The sequence below is a fragment of the Pezoporus wallicus genome, unplaced genomic scaffold, assembly GCF_028554395.1.
Source record: "Pezoporus wallicus isolate ANWC-B61680 ecotype Strahan unplaced genomic scaffold, APGP_CSIRO_Pwel_v1 contig_9178, whole genome shotgun sequence".
Lineage (NCBI taxonomy): Eukaryota > Metazoa > Chordata > Aves > Psittaciformes > Psittacidae > Pezoporus > Pezoporus wallicus.
Window position 1 is genome coordinate 26,400 of NW_026636262.1, and position 21,111 is coordinate 47,510.

Below are 21,111 nucleotides of genomic sequence, written 5' to 3' on the forward strand. Positions count from 1 at the left end.
AGTTAGGAGACATCTGTGAGAGCTGAATAATGCATCAGCCCAGGCAGGGCTGCTCCTCCTGCACCGCCTCCGACACCGCTTTGCACTTAGGCAGCTCCCCCCCAACCCTCACAGCGCTTTCACATCACCCTGTGAGCCCCTCCAGCCCCACTGCCTCCACCCCTCCCCGGCTCTGCAGTGCCAGGGATACAGTGGAGCACAAGGGGATGGTTTTAAGCTGCCAGAGGGGAGACTGAGATGAGCTCTTAGGCAGAAGCTCTTCCCTGGGAGGGTGCTGAGGCGCTGGCACAGGGTGCCCAGAGAAGCTGGGGCTGCCCCATCCCTGGCAGTGTTCAAGGCACAGGGGCTTGGAGCAAGCTGCTCTATGGAAGGGGTCCCTGCCCATGGCAGGGGTTGGGACTGGATGAGCTTTAAGGTCCCTTCATCCCAAGCCATTCCACGATACAGCAGAGCCCAGCTCAGCCAGCCCAGAGCATTAAACCCCAGCTTTCCCCAGGGAGGTTTAACCAGCACTAACTCACTGCTGGGGGAAGAACCAGCACCAAGGGCTTCACCTTCAGCGCCCTATGGGGCAGAGCAGGAACCTCTGAAGCCCAGATGTAAACCCCTCGACTGGGGCTGCGTCTTCAGGGCAGGAGGAAGCTGAGAGCAGCAGGAGCACAGGGATGGCAGTGTGCAGAAATGTGCCTTTTTCTGGGTGACAGATAAATTATTGAGCGCCCTGGCGCTGCATTATGCATTCCGCATCCTCCGCAGCCTGCGAGGGCCTTGGAGCAGCTCCCACAGCCAACAGCAGCCTCGAGTGAGGGCCAGAGGCTGCCCGAGGGACCCGCGGGTGTCAGGAGCACAGCACCCACAGCAGGGGCTTTGCTGGTGGAAGGAAACCGGGCGTTCTCGAGCCTCCCAGGGCAGATTTGGGTTCTTTTTGGTGGTGAGAGCCCCTGCTTGCAGGGAGAAGAGTCCTTTAGGAGGGAGAAGCTTCAAGGGCGAAGCAGGAGGGGAGAGGTGATGCCAGCATCAGCAGCGAACCCCAGCGGGAAGCAGTGCGAGAGACAGCGAGCTCCTGAGGCCGCACCGAGCAGCAGCACCCAGGAGGGTCCCCGCAGCACAGCCCCTGGTGCTGAGGCTCATCCTGTCCCCGGGGGAAAGGCCAGAGCAGCCCCTGCAAAGCCCCAGTGCCAGCACCTCCTCCGTGGCACCCCCCCTTCCCTTCCCTTCCCCATCCCCAACCCTTTCACATTCAAATCACAAGGCTGCCATTAGCACCCGTTTGCATGTTAATGCCACCTCTTCCAGGGAGAAGCTTTTCCATCTTGTGACACGGCTTCTCCTTTCCTCCCTCGCCCCCACTTCCTATTAATGTGTCTTCCGAGCTCACATGACAGCTCCAACAGCTAATGCTCGTGTCACCTCGGCTGCCAGCGCCTGCAGAGCGAGACGGATAAGACCCTACAGAGGCCCCGGCCACAGAGCCTGAGCTTTAGGGAGGCCTTGGAAACACAAAGGGTGAAGAGGGGACAAGAAACCTCACTCTCTAGAACAGCCCCAACCCACAGAGAGCGTGGCACTGGTCAGCACAAAGACAGGAGCAAAGCAAGGGATCAACAGCCCCGTTCCACACAGGGGTTGGTCGGTATTCCTTGAGAAAAGGCTCCTGAAGGGGAGACCTGAGAGCAGCTCCAGTGCCTGAAGGGGCTGCAGAAAAGCTGGAGAGGGGCTTGGGACAAGGGATGTAGGGACAGGACGAGGGGAATGGCTTTAACCTGCAGAGGGGAGACTGAGATGAGCTCTTAGGCAGAAGCTCTTCCCTGTGAGGGTGCTGAGGCGCTGGCACAGGGTGCCCAGAGAAGCTGTGGCTGCCCCATCCCTGGCAGTGCTCAAGGCCAGGTTGGACACAGGGGCTTGGAGCAAGCTGCTCCAGTGGAAGGGGTCCCTGCCTGTGGCAGGGGTTGGAGCTGGGGGAGCTTTAAGGACCTCACAGGGTGGTGCCACGAAGGCACTGGGGCCGCACACCCGAAGATGCCGGGATCCCACCTCCTGCCCGGCACCACCGCCAGGAGCAAGGGCACTGCCATTGCCTCGGGGGCAGCACAGTCCGGTCCCTGGAGGGGGCCACCGGCAACCGCTCACAGCAGCCCCAGGGAAAAGGGGGCCCCTCTGTGCCCCAGGGCCTGGGGCTGCCCCTGCTGCAGGCAGCGGTGCTGCAGCCCCTCGGAACAGCCCCCCACGCCCCTTGTTAGTGCTGCGCACCTGCACGGCGACCAGCCCCATGTCAGTGGCCACCAGCCCCGTGTCAGTGGCCACCAGCCCCGTGTCAGTGGCCACCAGCCCCGTGTCAGTGGCCACCAGCCCCGTGTCAGTGGCCACCAGCCCCGTGTCAGTGGCCACCAGCCCCGTGTCAGTGGCCACCAGCCCCGTGTCAGTGGCCACCAGCCCCGTGTCAATGGCCACCAGCCCCATGTCAGTGGCCACCAGCCCCATGTCAGTGGCCACCAGATCCGTGTCAGTGGCCACCAGATCCGTGTCAATGGCCACCAGTTCTGTGCCAGCGGCCACAAGACCCCTATCAATGGCCACCAGCCCTGTGTCAATGGCCACCAGCCTCATGTCAATGGCCACCAGCCCCATGTCAGTGGCCACCAGCCTCATGTCAATGGCCACCAGCCCTCTATCAGTGGCCACCAGATCCATGTCAATGGCCACCAACCCTATGTTAATGGCCACCAGCCCCATGTCAATGGTCACCAGCCCCGTGTTAATGGCCACCAGCCCCGCGTCAATGGCTACCAGCCCCGTGTCAATGGCCACCAGCACTCTATCAATGGCCACCAGCCCCATGTCAATGGCCACCAGCCTCATATCAATGGCCACCAGCCCCATGTCAATGGCCACCAGCCCCATGTCAATGGCCACCAGCCCCATGTCAATGGCCACCAGCCCCATGTCAATGGCCACCAGCCTCATGTCAATGGCCACCAGCCCCGTGTCAATGGCCACCAGATCCATGTCAATGGCCACCAGCCCCGTGTCAACGGCCACCAGATCCATGTCAATGGCCACCAGCCCTGTGTCAGTGGTCACCAGCCCCATGTCAACGGCCACCAGATCCATGTCAATGGCCACCAGCCCCGTGTCAACGGCCACCAGATCCATGTCAATGGTCACCAGCCCAGTGCCAGTGGCCACCAGCCCCATGTCAACAGGGCCAAGGCTCAGGCGCTCCGCAGACACCCAGAGCAGCACCGTGACCACATCACAACGCGACACCGGAGATCACCGGCACGGCCGCGACCCCCCCCCCCCGCTGTCCCCGCTCGGAGCTGCCGCTGACACCCCCCCCACCCCCGGGAACGGCCGCGCTCCGGGGCCCGTCGCCGGCTCCAAGGCCCCCAGACCCAGACCCGGCCCCAGCCCCGCCCCGCCCCCCGGTACTCGCCGGTGCAGGCCCCATGCCCGGTGCAGGCCCCGCTCCCGGTCCCTGCCGCCGCCCGGTGCCGGCCCCGCCGGAAGCTGACCCCGGCACACGCAACTTCCGGCGCCGCTGCCACCTCTGACCCCAGGAGGGGAGCGCCAGAGCGAGGCTGCGCAGAGGGGGGGGGGGATCAGTGGGGCTGGAGGGACCATTCCCTTTCAGAGGGGGGGGATCAGTGGGGCTGGGAGGGACCATTCCCTTTCGGGGGGGGGGGGGGATCAGTGGGGCTGGGAGGGACCATTCCCTTTCAGAGGGGGGGGATCAGTGGGGCTGGGAGGGGGAGGGACCAGGGACCATTTCGGGGGGGGGAATCAATGGGGCTGGGAGGGACCATTGCCTTTCGGGGGGGGGGATCAGTGGGGCTGGGAGGGACCATTCCCTTTCAGAGGGGGGGGGGGGATCAGTGGGGCTGGGAGGGACCATTCCCTTTCGGAGGGGGGGGAATCCGTGGGGCTGGGAGAGACCATTCCCTCCCGGGGGGGATCAGTGGGGCTGGGAGGGACCATTCCCTTTCGGGGGGGGGAATCAGTGGGGCTGGGAGGGACCATTCCCTGCCGGGGGGGGGGATCAGTGGGGCTGGTAGGGACCATTCCTCTCCAGAGGGGGTCAATGGGATGGGAGGGACCATTCCTCACAAGATGGTGGGGATCAGTGGGGCTGGGAGAGACCATTCCTGTGAGAGAGGGAGGGTGTCCATGGGGCACCGGTATCTGACCCACAGCCCTGCCCCACAGCTCCCTGCTCTCGCCCCACCGATGCCCAGACCACCCAAAACCCGGGGGTCAGACCCCCCCCCCCCCATGGCCGCAGCCCCCCCCGCCAGACCAGGCTCCATCCTCTCTGTACAGCCGTTTATTGCGGGCAGGGGGCTCAGCTCGATGTGGGGCAGGGGGGTCCCCCCCACCAGCCCCCCGGCGGGGTCCCTGCCCCTCGCGTGGGACCCCCCAGTGCGAAGCGTGGTGGCCGTGGCCATGTGTGGGGCAGCACACGAAGCGCAGGCAGGGCAGCAGTGGGGCGATGGGGGGCAATGGGGCAAGGGGGGGCACCGGTGAAGCTGCTGCAGCCGGGGGGGTGCTGGGTCCCGGTGCCGGTTAACTGGTACCCAGGGGGTAGGTGGGCGAATGGCGCTCGGTGCCGATGGGGCGAGATGGAACCTCGGCGAAGCCGACGTGTCGCCGCTCTGGGGATGGATGGAGGGATAATGGATGGAGGGAGGGAGGAAGGGAGGGAGGGATGGAGGGATTGAAGGATAGATGATGGAGGGATGGATGGAGGGATAATGGATGGAGGGAGGGAGGAAGGGAGGGAGCGAAGGAGGGATGGAGGGATAATGGATGGAGGGAGCGATGGAGGGATGGATGGATGGAGGGATGGATGGATGGGTGAATGGATGGATAGAGGGATGGATGGAGGGAGGGATGGAGGGAAGGAGGGATTGAAGGATAGATGATGGATGGATGGATGGATGGATGGATGGATGGAGGGAGGGATGAAGGGATGGATGGAAGGATGGAGAGATTGAAGGTTAGATGATGGAGGGATGGATAGAGGGTGGGATGGAGGGATGGAGGGACAGACAGATGAATGGACGAATGGATGAATGGATGGATGGATGGATGAAGGGATGGAAGGAGGGATGGATGGAGGGGTAATGGATGGATGGAGGGAGGGATGGAGGGAAGGAGGGATTGAAGGATAGATGATGGAGGGATGGATGGACGCATGGATGGATGGATAGAGGGATGGATGGAGGGATGGATGGATGGAAGGATGGAGGGATTGAAGGTTAGATGATGGAGGGTGGGATGGAGGGTGGGATGGAGGGACAGACAGATGAATGGGCGAATGGATGAATGGATGGATGGATGAAGGGATGGAAGGGGGGATGAACAGGCAGAGGGTCAGGCACCACCAGCACCAGAGGGAGACACCAGGGGCAGGAGGAGCTGACACCCCACATACCCCCGGTGCCGCCGTCCTCCTCTTCCTCTTCCTCCAGTCCTTCGGGATCCTCCGGGATCTCGGACACCGTCAGCGACTTCAGGTCCTGGCCGCGCTCCTCGATGCCGCCGGCGAACGACACCTTCTGCCCGCCTGCGGGACCCGGCTCCGGGGTGACCGGGCTGCAGGGGCCCCGAGCGCCGGCCCCGGCCCCCTCCCGCCTCCTCCCCGGCCCCATCCCGTTACCTTTCCGCTTGTGAGCCTTGGGGCCGCTGAAGTAGCTCCGCTCCGCTCGGGCCTGGCTCCCGGGCGCTGCTCGGGCGGGCGCGGATGAGCCGAGGGCAGAGGGAAGCGCGAACGGCACCGCCGCAGCCCCGCGGGGCACGGACGCGCCTCTGCTCCCCCCGCGCACCCACCCTCGCCCCAAGGGCTACAGGGGATGGTGGCACCCGGCCCCGCAGCGCTGGGCTCCAGCATCCAACATCCCCGTCCCCGTGTCCCCCAGCATCCAACATCCCCATCCCCATGTCCCCCAGCATCCAACATCCCCGTCCCTGTGTCCCCCAGCATCCAACATCCCCGTCCCCACGTCCCCCAGCATCCAACATCCCCATCCCCTTGTCCCCCAGCATCCAACATCCCCGTCCCCACGTCCCCCAGTATCCAACATCCCCGTCCCCGTGTCCCCCAGCATCCAACATCCCCCAGTATCCAACATCCTCATGTCTGTGTCCCCCAGCATCCAACATCCCCGTCCCTGTGTCCCCCAGCATCCAACATCCCCGTCCCCGTGTCCCCCAGTATCCAACATCCCCATCCCCGTGTCCCCCAGTATCCAACATCCCCTTCCCCGTGTCCTCCAGTATCCAACATCCCCGTCCCTGTGTCCCCCAGTATCCAACATACCCATCCCCATGTCCCCCAGCATCCAACATCCCCGTGTCTGTGTCCCCCAGCATCCAACATCCCCGTCCCCGTGTCCCCCAGCATCCAACATCCCCATCCCCATGTCCCCCAGTATCCAACATCCCCCAGCATCCAACATCCCTGTGTCCCCCAGCATCCAACATCCCCATCCCCCGTCCCCCGTGTCCCCCAGCATCCAACATCCCCCGTCCCTGTGTCCCCCAGCATCCAACATCCCCGTCCCCTTGTCCCCCAGCATCCAACATCCCCATGTCTGTGTCCCCCAGCATCCAACATCCCCATGTCTGTGTCCCCCAGCATCCAACATCCCCGTCCCCGTGTCCCCCAGTATCCAACATCCTCATGTCTGTGTCCCCCAGCATCCAACATCCCCGTCCCCGTGTCCCCCAGCATCCAACATCCCCTCCCCGTGTCCCCCATCCCCATATCCAACATCCCCGTCCCCTTGTCCCCCAGTATCCAACATCCCCGTCCCTGTGTCCCCCAGTATCCAACATCCCCGTCCCTGTGTCCCCCAGTATCCAACATCCCCGTCCCCATGACCCCCAGTATCCAACATCCCCATCCCCATGACCCCCACCATCCACCATCCCTGTCCCCATATCCCCTGGGCTCCAGAAATCCCAACTCCATGTCCCCAGGATCCAACATTCCTGTCTCCATGTCCGCCAGGATCCAATATCCTCATTCCCACGTCCCCCAGCATCTGACATCCCCATCCCCACACCCCAAGGCTTCAGCGCCCCTGTCCCCATGTCCCCCAGACCCCCACATCCCCATCCCGCTCACCAGGCTCCAGGGCACTGTCGGGGTCGCAGGCACGGGCCAGCTCATGCTCCCCATCATCGGCCTCCCCATCGGAGCTGTCCCCCCCGGCCAGGCCACCCTCCAGGTGGGACTGGACGATGCGCTGCACCGCTGGGGAGGCACCAGTGTTGGCACTGGGAGCACTGGTGTCTCCCCATGGAGCACCCAGAGAGGTGTGGGGAGCCCCTGGTGCCCCCAGCCCACCCCGCACAGCCCCGTGCCTCAGTTTCCCCATTCACACGGCTCATGCAGTACCTTTGAGCGAGGGTGGGGTGTAGGCACACGGGTTGGTCCTCTTTGGTTTCAGCAGGCAGCTCTCGCGCTGAGGGAGGGAATGGCATCAGCAATGGGGTCCCGGTGTGTCCCCGTCCCATGTCAGGGGTCACCATGGACCCAGGGGAGCCAGGCACCCCATGGGGAGGTGGGTGCTGTAATGGGGGTCCTGCCATGGAGACCCCGGGATAGAGATGCTGTGATGGGGATCCCTCACTGGGGACCCCGGGATGGAGATGCTGTGATGGGCATCCTGCAGGGGGGACCGAGGGATGGAGATGCTGTGATGGGGATCCCTCAATGGGGACCCTAGGATAGAGATGCTGTGATGGGGATCCCTCAATGGGGACCCTAGGATAGAGATGCTGTGATGGGGATCCCTCACTGGGGACCCCAGGATGGGGATGTTGTGATGGGGATCCCTCAATGGGGACCCCAGGATGGAGATGCTGCAATGGGGGACCTGCAATGGGGACCCTGCGATGGAGATGCTGTGATTGGGATCCTGCAATGGGGACTCTGGGATTGAGATGCTGCGATGGGGGTCCCACAATGGAGACCCAAGACTGACAGCGATAAGGACCCTCCCCAGCGATAAGGACCCTGCAATGGGGATCCAGTGTCAATGAGGACCCTGCATTGGGGGCCCCATGATGGAGACCCCAGCACTCTGTGGTGTCCCTGTGATGGTCACGGGGCTGTTTGACCGCAGCCAAACACCAGAGCCTGTCTGGGCTCCGTGTCCCCGTCCCCGCAGTGCCAGCGCCGGGTGCCGGTGCCGGGCAGGGAACCGATAAGCGTGGAGCCAAACTGGGCCCTGATAACCCCCCGGTGCCCTGGGATGGGGAGCGGGGCTGCCCCGGGTGTCCCTGTGCCACTCACCTGGTAGGGCAGGGACTCGTCCTCTGGGTCGGTGGCAGCAATGGGGAGAGAAGAGTGAATGGGATAGGGGCTGATGGCACCCAGCAGAGCCAGGCAGGTCCCTGCCACCCCCAGACCCCTGCTCCAAGGGTTACCTGCCCACCAGGGACCTGCCACTGCATCCCGTCCCTGCCACCCCATTCCTTATGCGACACCCCATCCCGTCCCTGCCACCCCATTCCTTATGCGACACCCCATCCCGTCCCTGCCACCCCATTCCTTATGCGACACCGCATCCCATCCCTGCCACCCCATCCCGTCCCTGCCACCCCATTCCTTATGCGACACCCCATCCCATCCCTGCCGCCCCATTCCTTATGCGACACCCCATCCCATCCCTGCCGCCCCATTCCTTATGCGACACCCCATCCCATCCCTGCCACCCCATTCCTTATGCGACACCCCATCCCATCCCTGCCACCCCATTCCTTATGCGACACCCCATCCCATCCCTGCCACCCCATTCCTTATGCGACACCGCATACCATCCCTGCCACCCCATCCCGTCCCTGCCACCCCATTCCTTATGCGACACCGCATGCCATCCCTGCCACCCCATCCCGTCCTTGCCACCCCATTCCTTATGCGACACCCCATCCCGTCCCTGCCACCCCATTCCTTATGCGACACCGCATCCTATCCCTGCCACCCCATCCCGTCCTTGCAACCCCATTCCTTATGCGACACCCCATCCTGTCCCTGCCACCCCATTCCTTATGCGACACCCCATCCCGTCCTTGCCACCCCATTCCTTATGCGACACCGCATCCCATCCCTGACACCCCATTCCTTATGCGACACCCCATCCCGTCCTTGCCACCCCATTCCTTATGCGACACCGCATACCATCCCTGCCACCCCATCCCGTCCCTGCCACCCCATTCCTTATGCGACACCCCATCCCGTCCCTGCCGCCCCATCCCGTCCCTGCCACCCTATTCCCTATGTGACACCACACCCCCTCCCTGCCACCATGCCCCATCCCTGATGTCCCAAGCCATAGGTGACACCCGCATCCCATCCCAGCACCGCGCTCCCTCCCCGCTACCGCGTCCCATCCCGGGTATCTCACACCGTGCATGACACCACACCCCATCCTTATCACCGCATCCCATCCCTGCCACCACATCCTATCAGTGACACCAGCTGTCCCCTGCCACCACGTCCATCCCTGTCCCGTGTCCCATTCCCGGCCGCTGCGCTGCTCACCTGGGGATGAGTGCTCGGAGAGCTGGAAGAGCATGGCCGGTGTGGGCCTCCGCCGCCGGATCTGGGGCACAGCGGGGTGTCACCGGCTGGGGACACGCAGCGTGCCCGTCCCCTGCACCCCGGGGCCAAGGGCCCATGCACACGCCTGCACGTGTGTCATGCGTGTCTATGTATGTGCATGCATGTGAGCACGGGTGCTGGCAGGGACCGTGTGGGGCCGTGGCCCCATCCCGGGGTCCCCACGATGTCCCCAGTCCCCTCTAGCCCCTGCCCGGTCCCTCCGTGAGGGCTCTGGGTCCGGCGTGTGCCTGGGACGTCCCCTTGGGCTGGGTACAACAGTGACTGCACAGTCCCCCAGCGTGTCCAGTCCCTTCGGCCCCATCCCTGTCCCCGTCCAGTCCCTTCGGTCCCATCCCTGTCCCTCTCCTGTCCCTTCGGCCACATCCCTGTCCCCGTCCAGTCCCTTCGGTCCCATCCCTGTCCCTGTCCAGTCCCTTCGGCCCCATCCCTGTCCCTGTCCAGTCCCTTCGGCCCCATCCCTGTCCCTGTCCAGTCCCTTCGGCCCCATCCCTGTCCCTCTCCTGTCCCTTCGGCCCCATCCCTGTCCTTCTCCAGTCCCTTCGGTCCCATCCCTCTCCCTCTCCTGTCCCCTCCGTCCCATCCCTTCCCTCTCCCCCATCCTTGTCCCTATTCTGTCCCCTCTGTCCCATCCCTGCCCCATCCCTGTCCCCCTGCACAACTCTCCCTCAGCGGTTCCGCAGCTCACACAGGTACCTCGGAGCTCCCCAGTCCCGTCCCCGTCTCTCCCTTGTCCCATCCTGTCCCCCCCCATCCAGTCCTGTCCCCTCTGTCCCTCCCGTTCCGTGTCCTGTCCCCTCTATCCCCTCCGATCCCACTTACCCTGCTCTCCCAATCCCGTTCCGTCCTTTCTGTCCCCTCTAATCCCCCCTGTCCTGCTCTCCCGGTCCCTTCCCCTCCCTCCTGTCCCCTCCATCCCTGTCCTGTCCCGTCCGATCCCCCTCGTCCCGCTTTCCCGGTCCCTTCCCTCCCTCCTGCCCCCTCCGATCCCCCAGTCCCATCCCTCCTGTCCCACTCTGCCCCCATCCTCTTTCAAGACCCGGTACCTTGGGGCTCCCTCGTTGCCCCCTCCCCATCCCTCCCGGTCACACCGGGGGTCCCTCGTCACTGCAGCGACCTCGGGGGTGCCGAGGGACTCCCGGGGTGCCCCCATACCCCGCTGTGTCCCCTCACCATCTCCACGGCGCGGGGGTCCAGCTGGCTGGGGGGGGCCGGGACCGAGAACTGGATCTTCTTGCGGTCCTTGGGGTCCATGGTCACCGCTGTCGGGGGGTCTCAGCCACCGGTACCGAGCAGGGAGTTCGGTAGCACCCGGGGCTCCGGTACGGCGAGGACTGAGAGTGGCGGGAGGTGGGGAAAGCAGAGCCGGTGAGGAGGAGGAGGAGGAGGAGGAGGAAGGAGAGGGAGGGAGGACACATCTCCTACCAAGCACTGAATTATTCATCTCCCCCCTCCCGGGGCAGGGGGGCTGAGGCCGAGGTAATGAGCCCTTGGGGAGCCCCTCGGGGGGTTCAGACAAGCTGTGGGGGGACCTTAACCCCTTCCCTGCCAACGGGGTGTCTCCCGATGGGACAGCGATGGGAATGGGACGGGAATAGGTGCTTCCACGTGAGTCCCCATTCCTGGTGCTTCAGTTACCCCACCAAGCTGCAATCAGGGGGCAGGGGCACGGCCATTTACACCCTTGGGTGGGCTGCAGGAAAACATCCCCCCCTCGGGCCCAGCCTGCTCTGTTCCACACGGGCCAGGGACACGGCTCAGGCAGGGCTGGGATCTCCCAGGGGCTGGATATCCATGGGGACTTGGGACACCCCGACCGTGCCATTGCACCTCCGCCAGCCACAGCCCCGGCGCACGGGGCGTGCCAGGGCCAGAGGACTCTGCCCTCAGCCGGCCCTGCGCCGTTTTCCTGGTGGAAAATTCCACCAAACCCAAAGTTTCCCCCTTGGGAAGGGGAGGTCTCGGCCTCCCAACCCCGGTCCCTCCGTCCCCCCGGGGCACAGCCTCCAGCCCGGCCACCGCTCGGCACCGGGGGCCGGTGCGGTGCTGCCGGAGGGCACCCGTGGGCGCAGCGCCGGGGCCGGGCGCGGTGGCTCCTGCCCCATCGCGGGGTGTCCTGGCCGGGGGGACAAGGCCGGGGCGGTGGCGTTGAGGAAGCCGCTTCCAAGAAGGAACGAGGAAGAGGGAGCCGGGAGCTGGCTCCGGCCCCCGGATCTCCCGGTGCTCCAAGGGCTGCGGGTGGCCGCGGGCCAGCAACCGCTGCTCCAGCAAAATATTTACCCGAGCGGCACCGTGCCACGGAGCAGCCTCCTCCGGCACAGCGTGGCAAAGCCGGCCCTGCACATGGCGCTGCCAACCTCGGGGCAGCGGGGGGGACAAGGCGTGAGGTCCCTCGGTCACCCCCTTGGCCAGGCTGACCACATGCGATGCTCCGGAGCATCGTCTCCATCCTCATCCCCATCCCGCCATCCCATCGCGGGACCGGGGTCGTTATGGCAACAGGTTCCCAGGCTCCCATCCCGCTGCCGTTCCCGCTCCTGCCGCCTACGAAGACACGGAGCGAGGGGGTGGCCGGGCCCCCTCCCCTCCCCTCCCTGCGCTGCGGCAGCGGCAGCACCCGCAGCCCCCCGGGATCGGCGCACGCCGCCCGCGCCCGCACCCACACAGCCGCGCACCCGCCGGGGCACGTGGGGAACCGCACCGGGCCCGGCACCGGAGCCCTCCCCGTCACGCAGCGCCGGGCCGCGTGTGCCGGGCACGGTCACTCCTTACCCACCGGCTCAGCCCCGTCCATCCCATGGGCACCGGGGCAAGGGCACACCGAAAGCGGGGGGGGGGGGGGGGTGTGTGGGGTGTGCGCCGTGCCCGTGCCCATCCCCGTGCGTCGTGGCGGGGGCTGCGGCAGCGCATCCTCCTGCAGAGACAGTAAAAATAGCAGCAGCAGGTTCAGGACGAGGAGTTCGCTCCTCACCGGTGACAGGAGCCGGAGCCTGCACCCATCGGGGGCAGCAACGGCATCACCGGACTTGTGGGGCCGCGGTGTCAGGGGGGCGGCGGTGGTGATGGAGGGATGGAGTGACAGGGATGAGGTGGCGTAAGGGTGTGGTGACATAGGGATGGGGTGGCAGAGGGGATGGGGTGGCATGGAGTGGGGTGACAGGGATGAGGTGCTGCGGGGATGGGATGGCATAAAGATGAGGTGATATAAGGATGGGGTGACAGGGATGGGGTGGCATGGGGATGGGGTGACAGGGATGAGGTGCTGTGGGGATGGGGTGGCATAAGGATGAGGTGATACAGGGATGGAGTGGCAGAGGGGATGGGGTGACAGGGATGAGGTGCTGTGGGGATGGGGTGGCATAAGGATGAGGTGATACAGGGATGGAGTGGCAGAGGGGATGGGGTGACAGGGATGAGGTGCTGTGGGGATGGGGTGGCATAAGGATGAGGTGATACAGGGATGGAGTGGCAGAGGGGATGGGGTGACAGGGATGAGGTGCTGTGGGGATGGGGTGGCATAAAGATGAGGTGATATAAGGATGGGGTGGCATGGGGATGGGGTGACAGGGATGGGGTGGCACAGGGGTGGACCATGGTGGGGACAGGGTATACAGTGGATGGAGCATCGTGGTGCTGGGGCACCCCAGGGATGGGGCACTGGGACAAACACCCTGGGGATGGAGCACTGTGGGGACAGGGCACTGTGGGGGGACACGGGGGGGACACGGGGGGGGACACGAGGTACTGCGGGGCCGGAGAGCAGTGAGGACAAGAAGACACAGAGACATCGATCGTTGGGTCTGAAAGGTGAGTGTCGGGGGGGGGGGGGGGGGGGGGGGGGCGGAGCCTGTGCACCGGAGGGGGCGGGGCTAAGGGGAAGGGCGAGGCTTAGGGGGGTGGGTCAGTGGGTGCCGGGTCCCCCCTTCAGTGCCCATCACTCCGGGTGTCCCCCCCGAGCCCCCATCGCACCCCAGGACCCCTGTGGGTGCAGCCCCCCCCCGGCTGCAGAGGAGGTGCCGGCAATGGGAACACGCGTGGGAACACGCCGGGGGGGGGGGGCGGCAGGGACCTTAACCCCTTCCTTGCTGGTACCCCCCCAGCCACAGGCATGGGGGGCGACCCCCCCCAAATGGGTTTTTTCACTGGGGTGGCTGGGGACGTGGCCACCCCTATGGTGGCACTGGGGGGGGGGTCTGGCATCCCCTCTACGCTGTAGGGCTGGGGTCTGCACCCCACCGCAATGGTGACCCTGATGCAAGGAGAGGATGCGTCCCTGTGGTGCTGGCACCACGAGGACGGGGGCCATCAGGGGTCTGTGTCCTCCTGTCCCCCTCCCTCTGGGCCTGGTCCCGGTGCCACCGGCAGATGCCGTTGCCGGTGCTGGCAGGGTCACCGCGGCGCTGGCACAGCCACACGGCGAGCACAGGCCTGGGCACGGGCTCAAGGGCTTTGGCACGGGGTGACCATGGCTGGAGCCATCCCGCTTGGCAGCCACCGGCCACCGGCCCATGCCAAGCCTCACACCCCGGGGTGCTGCCATGGGGGCATCGGGGGGGGGGTCCTGGGACATCACCTTGGGATGCGCTCCCCCATCTGGTTTGGGGGAGTCTGGGCGGTCTGAATAGGTCAAACCATAGCGGGGGGGACGGGGGACGAGGGGGGGGGACAAGCCTGAGACCCCAAGGAAGGAGAGGACGTGGCCACGCGGGGGTCCCTTCTTGCTGGGGGCCGTGCCTCAGTTTACCCACCTGTGGAACCCCAGCTCTATCCCCATGCACCCCTTCCCTAAGCATCTGTGACCTCAGAGGACCACAACGCCCACCGCAGTGCCCCCACAGCAGGGTGGGCTGTACCGGGGGGGGTCCCGTCCCTTTTGCCCCCCATCCCCATCAGTGCCACCCTCCCGGGGGGGGGCCCGGCCGCCAGCACAGAGCAGTTTGGCGGCCTCCATTCCCAGAAGAAAGACTAAAGTTAAAACATCTGTTAATTTATAAACCAATTTAACCATGACTGGTTAATAAATAGGAACCAGCTGCCACCCCCCCACACACCCCCCCCCATGCTGCCTGGGCCAGGGGATGCGCAGCCGGACGCACCCCCCCCCTTTCCCCACAGCCCCCCCGGGTCGATGTCACTTGTCCCAGTTGGGGTGTCACTGAGGACCACCCCCCCCAAGGGGTGTTGGGGGGAGCACGTGGGGAGGGTGGGATGGGGACATGGAGGGGGTCCTGGGTGGGTGGGGTGTGCGTGTGTGTGCACGTGTGTGTGCACGTACATGTATGTGCTAGGTATGTGCATGTGCGTTCATCCATGTGTGTGCGCATCCATGTGTGTGTGCATCCATGTGTGTGTGCATCCATGTGTGTGTGCATCCATGTGTGTGTGCATCCATGTGTGTGTGCATCCATGTGTGTGCATCCATGTGTGTGTGCATCCATGTGTGTGCATCCATGTGTGTGTGCATCCATGTGTGTGTGCATCCATGTGTGTGTGCATCCATGTGTGTGTGCATCCATGTGTGTGTGCATCCATGTGTGTGCATCCATGTGTGTGTGCATCCATGTGTGTGTGCATCCATGTGTGTGCATCCATGTGTGTGTGCATCCATGTGTGTGTGCTTGCATGCGTGTGCCAGGGATGTGCATGTGTGTGTGTGCATGTGTGTGTGCTTGCATGCATGTGCCAGGGATGTGCATGTGTGTGTGCATGTGTGTGTGCATCCATGTGTGTGTGCATCCATGTGTGTTTGCATCCATGCGTGTGCATCCATGTGTGTGTGCTTGCATGCATGTGCCAGGGATGTGCATGTGTGTGTGTGCATGTGTGTGTGCATGTACATGTATGTGCTAGGTATGTGCATGTGTGTGCATCCATGTGTGTGTGCATCCATGTGTGTGTGCTTGCATGCATGTGCCAGGGATGTGCATGTGTGTGTGTGTGTGCATGTGTGCGTGCGTGTACATGTATGTGCTATGTATGTGCATGTGCATGCATCCATGTGTGTGTGCATCCATGTGTGTGTGCTTCCATGTGTGTGTGTTTGCATGCATGTGCCATGTGTGTGTGTGTGCATGTGTGTGTGTGCATGTGTGTGTGCTATGTATGTGCATGTGCATGCATCCATGTGTGTGTGCATCCATGTGTGTGTGCTTCCATGTGTGTGTGCTTCCATGTGTGTGTGTTTGCATGCATGTGCCAGGGATGTGCATGTGTGTGTGCATGTGTGTGTGCATGTGTGTGTGCATGTACATGCATGCGTTAGATGCGTGCTTGTGCCTGCATCCATGTGCGTGTGCACAGGAGTGCGTGTGTGTGCTTGCGTGTATGTGCCAGGGACGTTCATTGCGTGCATCCCTATGCACATGCATGTGTATGTGTGCACAGGAGGGGGCATGTATGTGCATGTGTGTGTGTGTGTGCAGGACGCGTGTGCATGCGTGCGCACAGCCCCGGTGCGTGTCCATCAGTGGGTCTGGGTGCCAAGCCTGGACGTGGGGGGCTGCTGTTCCTATGGGGCTGGGAACAAGGGAGCATCCCCACTGCACATGGAGCCGGCATGGATGTGGATGGAGACAGGCCCAGGCCAGGCACTGTGCCCAGGGATGACCGCAGCAATGGGGCCGGCTTGTGGGGTCCCTACTCCTGCCCCCCAACACCCCCCCCCCTTACACCATCCCCCCCCATCCCCGCTCCCCCTCGGCCGCGCGCCCCGACACGTGTCGCAATAGTAATGTAATTTGTACGTTAACAATGGGCAGCTTGAGGTTTATATTTAATTACACCGTTTGCACCAACCTGAACTCACCCTTATTCATCAATAATGCATGGGCTTGTGTTTAGCGCTGCTTAATTAATCTGTGCTTACGACAATTAAAGGCTTGCAAAATCCCCAAAGGTGGCAGCGGGGAGCGGCTGCGCCGTGCTCGTGGTGATGGTGATGGCGATGCTGTGCTCGTGGTGATGGCGATGCTGTGCTCGTGGTGATGGCGATGGCGATGCTGTGCTCGTGGTGGTGGTGATGGTGTGCTCGTGGTGATGGCGATGCTGTGCTCGTGGTGATGGCGATGCTGTGCTCGTGGTGATGGTGATGGTGTGCTTGTGGTGATGGTGATGGTGATGCTGTGCTCGTGGTGATGGTGATGGTGTGCTTGTGGCGATGGTGATGGTGATGCTGTGCTCGTGGTGATGGTGATGCTGTGCTCGTGGTGGTGGTGATGGTGTGCTTGTGGTGATGGTGATGGTGATGCTGTGCTCGTGGTGATGGCGATGGCGATGCTGTGCTCGTGGTGATGGTGTGCTTGTGGTGGTGGTGATGGTGTGCTCGTGGTGGTGGTCGTGGTGATGGTGTGGTCGTGGTGATGGCGATGGCGATGCTGTGCTCGTGGTGATGGTGATGGCGTGCTTGTGGTGGTGGTGATGGCATGCTTGTGGTGGTGGTGGTGGTGATGGTGTGCTCGTGGTGATGGCGATGGCGATGCTGTGCTCGTGGTGGTGGCGATGGCGATGCTGTGCTCGTGGTGATGATGATGGTGTGGTCATGGTGGTGGTGATGGTGTGGTTGTGGTGATGGCGATGCTGTGCTCGTGGTGGTGGTGATGGTGTGGTCGTGGTGGTGGTGATGGTGTGGTCATGGTGGTGGTGATGCTGTGGTCGCGGTGGTGGTGATGGTGTGGTCATGGTGGTGGTGATGCTGTGGTCGCGGTGGTGGTGATGGTGTGGTCATGGTGGTGGTGATGCTGCGCTCGCGGTGGTGGTGATGCTGTGGTCGCGGTGGTGGTGATGGTGTGGTCGCGGTGGTGGTGATGGTGTGGTTGTGGTGATGGCGATGCTGTGCCCATGGTGGTGGCGATGATGTGCTCATGGTGGTGGTGATGATGTGCTCATGGTGGTGGTGATGCTGTTCTCGTGGTGGTGGCGATGGTGTGGTCATGGTAGTGCTGGTGATGGTGTGGTCGTGGTGGTGGTGATGATGTGCTCATGCAGAGCAGAGTGACCCTCATGAGTGACCTCAACACCCGCATCCCTGGGGGTGCCCCCCATACCACAAGTGGCCACTCACCTCCTACCCAACCGGTGAGCGCTGCGGTGAGGACCCTGCCTCGGTTTCCCCATGAGGACACAGCAACCATCAGCAACAGCCCCCCTTTCCTCCTCCCCATTGCTTTCTGCTTCGTTTTCCCTTTCCCCTGCCTATTGTCCGTGCCCTCTCCCACTGGGGCGCGCCGGGGCCAGTGCTCCCGGTGCTCGCGGTGCTCCCGGTGCTCGCGGTGCTCGCGGTGCTCGCGGTGCTCCCGGGGCCAGGCCGTGCCACACCGGCTCTGTGCCTTTAAGCGCGGCACCGCGGCTGTCCCGGATCAGCCCGAGCGCCTATTAAAATTTTATGCGAAGTGTAAATGGGCCAAGTCTCCAGCTTCCCGCTCCCTCCGAATGATTTATTACTCGCAAATACCACAGAACTAATTAGTATAGTAATTAATTAATACGAATTTGCATATTTGCATGTGCAATTAGTGCAGTGGAGTGATTACTCTGAAAATGAGAAGTTGGGCTTGTCAGATGGTAGTGTGAACTGGAGTGGAAAAGCCTCGTGCAAATGAACCTGGGCGGCGATGGTGGCGATGGTGGCGATGGTGGCGACGGTGGGCACGCGGCGGCACGCGGTGCCTGCGGCCCCCGGAGGGTGCGAGGCCCCACACATGGGGGGCTCAGCCCCAGGGACCCCCATCAGCCCTGGCCTGGCCCTGGTCCCCACCATAGGGACCAGCTCCATCCCTCGGCCATCTCCATGGCGACTCGCTGTGCCAGGCGCATCGCCATGGCAACGGGCTGGGCCACGCATCCTCGCCATGGCGACTGTCGTCATTGGCGCCCTGTCACCATGGAGACTCCCCCCTCCTGCTCCCCAAATCCTCTCCATGCCCCTCTTTCCCCATCGATGGCGCAGGGTGCTGATGAGCCCCAAAGTCACTCGGGATGCGGGATGGGGGTCCTCAATATCCCCAGGGCACCCTGAGATAGGGGCAAGGACCCCAGGGTGCTGGGTGATGAGGGTCCCCCATTGCCATGGGGCTGGCAGGACGAGCTGAGCCCCACGCTGAGCCCCACACCGAGCCCCACACCGAGCCCCATGATGGCAGCACCCGGCTGGATCAGGTCCCCAGGACCAGTGGCCCAAGGCCTGCTCAGGATGGGGGTCCAGCACCCCCAGCCCCACAATCTGAATCCTGCCCTTCGCCTTTGTCACCGGCGCCCCTCCAGCAGCCCCTCGCCCGTGGCCTCGTGCCCACCTGCCCTGCTGAGGCCTGATGCCACTCAGTGCATCCCTGCGAGGGTTTGGGGACACCAACACGATGGAGGCAGCCCCCCCCCCCCCACTGATCCCCCCACATCCCCCCCTCACATCCCCCCCACAATGTGCCATCTGCCGCGGGGGGGCCGGTGCCAGTCGTGCTCCTTCAGTCACACCGTGCCCACGCCGGCGGCACCGTGGGGCTGTAAACCCACCCCTGCTCCCCCATGGACCCGGCCTGGGTGGGGATGCTGCGCTCACACTGGGGCTCCTGAGGCCTTGTGATGTCACAGGGCAGCGGTTGTGATGTCATAGCCCGCTGTGACCTCACCGTTGGGGCCTTGTTACCTCACCAGCAGCCAGTTGTGCTGGTGGCACAATGGTGACCTCCCCCCCCACCCCATTGCAGCCCCTCCATTGTCCCCAAGGAGCACCTGCCCCTGGCAGGGTGACCCCCTGGGTGCTGAAGGAGCAGGAGGGGAGATGCACAAGCGCCCTGGGGCCATCCCTGTGCCCTCACCGGGACCCTCCATCCCCAGCCCCACGCCGGAGCCCGGTGGGCGATGGCTCCAGCAGTTTCCCACTGAACAATTCCCCATCTAATTTATCCGATGAACAGCTCGTGCCTTAAAACCCGCTTGGCCAGGCCTCGGTTCTAGGGGCAGGGGTTGATGCCCCTTCCCCTCCCTCTGTGCCTCAGTTTCCCTCCACCACCAACCTTCCCCCTGCCACCCCCCCATCCCACCCCATCCCACCCATGACCTCGCTGGTCCCTATTGAAAAGCCCTTTAGGAACCAGCAGGGCACCCACAACCCCATCCCCATCCCACAGAGACCCCCAACCACACCTGGACCCCTGCTCACCAGGGATGAGTCCTATGGGGGGTGGTGGTGGTGGTGGTGGTGGGGGGGGTGATGCTCCATGGACAGGGATGGGGACGGCCTCAGCTCCCGCTCCCTCCGCTCTCCTCCCCTCGCTGCCATTCCCGGCGGTGGCTCCGCCGCACGTTCTCGCATCCATCTCTCCCCAGCTTTCACCTCCCAGAAATATTGCAGCGCGGAGCCGGCTCCATCTGGCACCGCGGCCCCCGCCTCCCCCCCGCCGCCGCTCGCACCGCACTCGGGCCCTGCACGGCTCAGACCCGCCGCGGGGAGGGGGGGAACGGGGACCGCACGGTGCGGGGGGACGGGACGGGATCCGGAGCGGGTGCTCCCAGTCCCACGGCCGCGGTGCGGGGCTCTGGGCTCACCCCGGGGATGTGGTCCCCATGCGGGGGGTGCCCAGCGGGGTCCCAGCACCCTGCTCCTGTCCGTCCGGATGCTACGTGTCCACCACCCCCCCCCCCCCCGCCCGGCACCCACCTCCTGGATGGAGCTGTTCCAGGCAGGATCCCCATCCCCATTCGTCCATCGCCTTCCTGCTGGAGGGAGGGGAAGGAGCACGGAGGATGAGTTTTGGAGGAGGAAAGAGCTTCCTGCACCAGCCAAACGCCGGGCAGCGAGACCCAGGGGACCTGGCTGGGGTGGGCAGAGTCCAGAGGCGGCGGTGCCGGGAAAGCCGGTTCCTGGACATGGGAACCAGCAGCAGGATGGGGACCGGAGCCCCAGGGTCACCCAGCCCCGACCTCCTGGAGCAGGAGGGCCCCCCCGACCCTTCCCCTGCACCCAAAGCATCAGCCGCCATCCCTGCTGCCCTCATCCTGGGTTCACCCCAACCTCACTGCCCCATTGAATGGGACCCCCATTCCTCACCCGGGCTGAACCCGCCTCCCAAAAGCACCCAGACACCAGGATGGGGCTGGTGCCATCACCAGCCACGGCTGAGGGAATGGCACAGGGATGGCACCGAGCGCCCCGCTCCTGCCCACCCCGCGGGCTGTGTCCCGGCACAAGGCTCTGGTTTGGGTTTCCATCTCCCCCCCTCTCCCCTTTCATCTCCTCTCCCCGTTTCATGTCTCCACTTTCTTCTCCCTCCAAGCGCTGTGAATGCTGATGAGCCTCACACCGGCGCCCACCCTCACCGCTCTGCTCCCCGGCTGCTAATTAGGCTGGAATGGATGCACTGGGCCAGGGGGTTGTGGCTTCCCCTTGTCCCCATCCCTGTCCCCGCAGAGGCCAGCACAGGCATTTCAGCCTGGGGCAGCCCCATGTACCAGGAACCGTGGCACCATCAGCTTGGCTGCACTGATGCCAG

The 21,111-nt window shown here is 64.1% G+C and overlaps 2 protein-coding genes across 5 annotated transcripts; one reads left to right on the forward strand and one right to left on the reverse strand.

The window, feature by feature from the left end:
• Window positions 1-4,309: 4,309 nt before the first annotated feature.
• On the reverse strand, window positions 4,310-11,231 carry PPP1R1B (protein phosphatase 1 regulatory inhibitor subunit 1B). 4 transcript variants are annotated; one of them, XM_057399542.1, is made up of 8 exons: window positions 10,802-11,227; window positions 9,551-9,695; window positions 8,303-8,325; window positions 7,403-7,469; window positions 7,130-7,258; window positions 5,660-5,725; window positions 5,435-5,566; window positions 4,310-4,652 (listed from the first exon to the last, which is right to left on the reverse strand). In XM_057399542.1, the coding sequence occupies exons 2-8, from the start codon at window positions 9,582-9,584 to the stop codon at window positions 4,564-4,566; spliced, it is 540 nt and encodes a 179-aa protein (XP_057255525.1). In that variant the 5' UTR covers window positions 9,585-9,695; window positions 10,802-11,227; the 3' UTR covers window positions 4,310-4,563. The 4 variants fall into 4 exon arrangements, with proteins under 4 accessions (XP_057255525.1, XP_057255522.1, XP_057255523.1 ...); XM_057399539.1 differs by having other exon boundaries at window positions 9,551-9,611; window positions 10,802-11,224; XM_057399540.1 differs by lacking the exon at window positions 5,660-5,725 and having other exon boundaries at window positions 9,551-9,611; window positions 10,802-11,231.
• Window positions 11,232-14,903: 3,672 nt separating this feature from the next.
• Window positions 14,904-16,612, forward strand: LOC130593989 (putative per-hexamer repeat protein 4). The gene is made up of 3 exons (XM_057399536.1): window positions 14,904-14,975; window positions 15,691-15,771; window positions 16,505-16,612. The coding sequence occupies exons 1-3, from the start codon at window positions 14,904-14,906 to the stop codon at window positions 16,610-16,612; spliced, it is 261 nt and encodes an 86-aa protein (XP_057255519.1).
• The last annotated feature ends 4,499 nt before the right edge of the window (window positions 16,613-21,111 follow it).

Excerpts from the sequence above, each read along its gene's own strand:
- PPP1R1B (XM_057399539.1), bottom strand. The coding sequence starts at position 10,882 with ATGGACCCCAAGGACCGCAAGAAGATCCAGTTCTCGGTCCCGGCCCCC. Across the intron at positions 9,612-10,801 it reads ACCCCCGCGCCGTGGAGATG|ATCCGGCGGCGGAGGCCCAC; the intron begins GTGAGGGGACAC and ends GCTGTGCCCCAG. Across the intron at positions 8,326-9,550 it reads CTCCGAGCACTCATCCCCAG|AGGACGAGTCCCTGCCCTAC; the intron begins GTGAGCAGCGCA and ends CCACCGACCCAG.
- LOC130593989 (XM_057399536.1), top strand. The coding sequence starts at position 14,904 with ATGTATGTGCTAGGTATGTGCATGTGCGTTCATCCATGTGTGTGCGCA. Across the intron at positions 14,976-15,690 it reads TGTGTGTGTGCATCCATGTG|TGTGTGTGCATGTGTGTGTG; the intron begins TGTGTGCATCCA and ends GTGCCATGTGTG. Across the intron at positions 15,772-16,504 it reads TGTGTGTGTGCATCCATGTG|GCTTGCAAAATCCCCAAAGG; the intron begins TGTGTGCTTCCA and ends CGACAATTAAAG.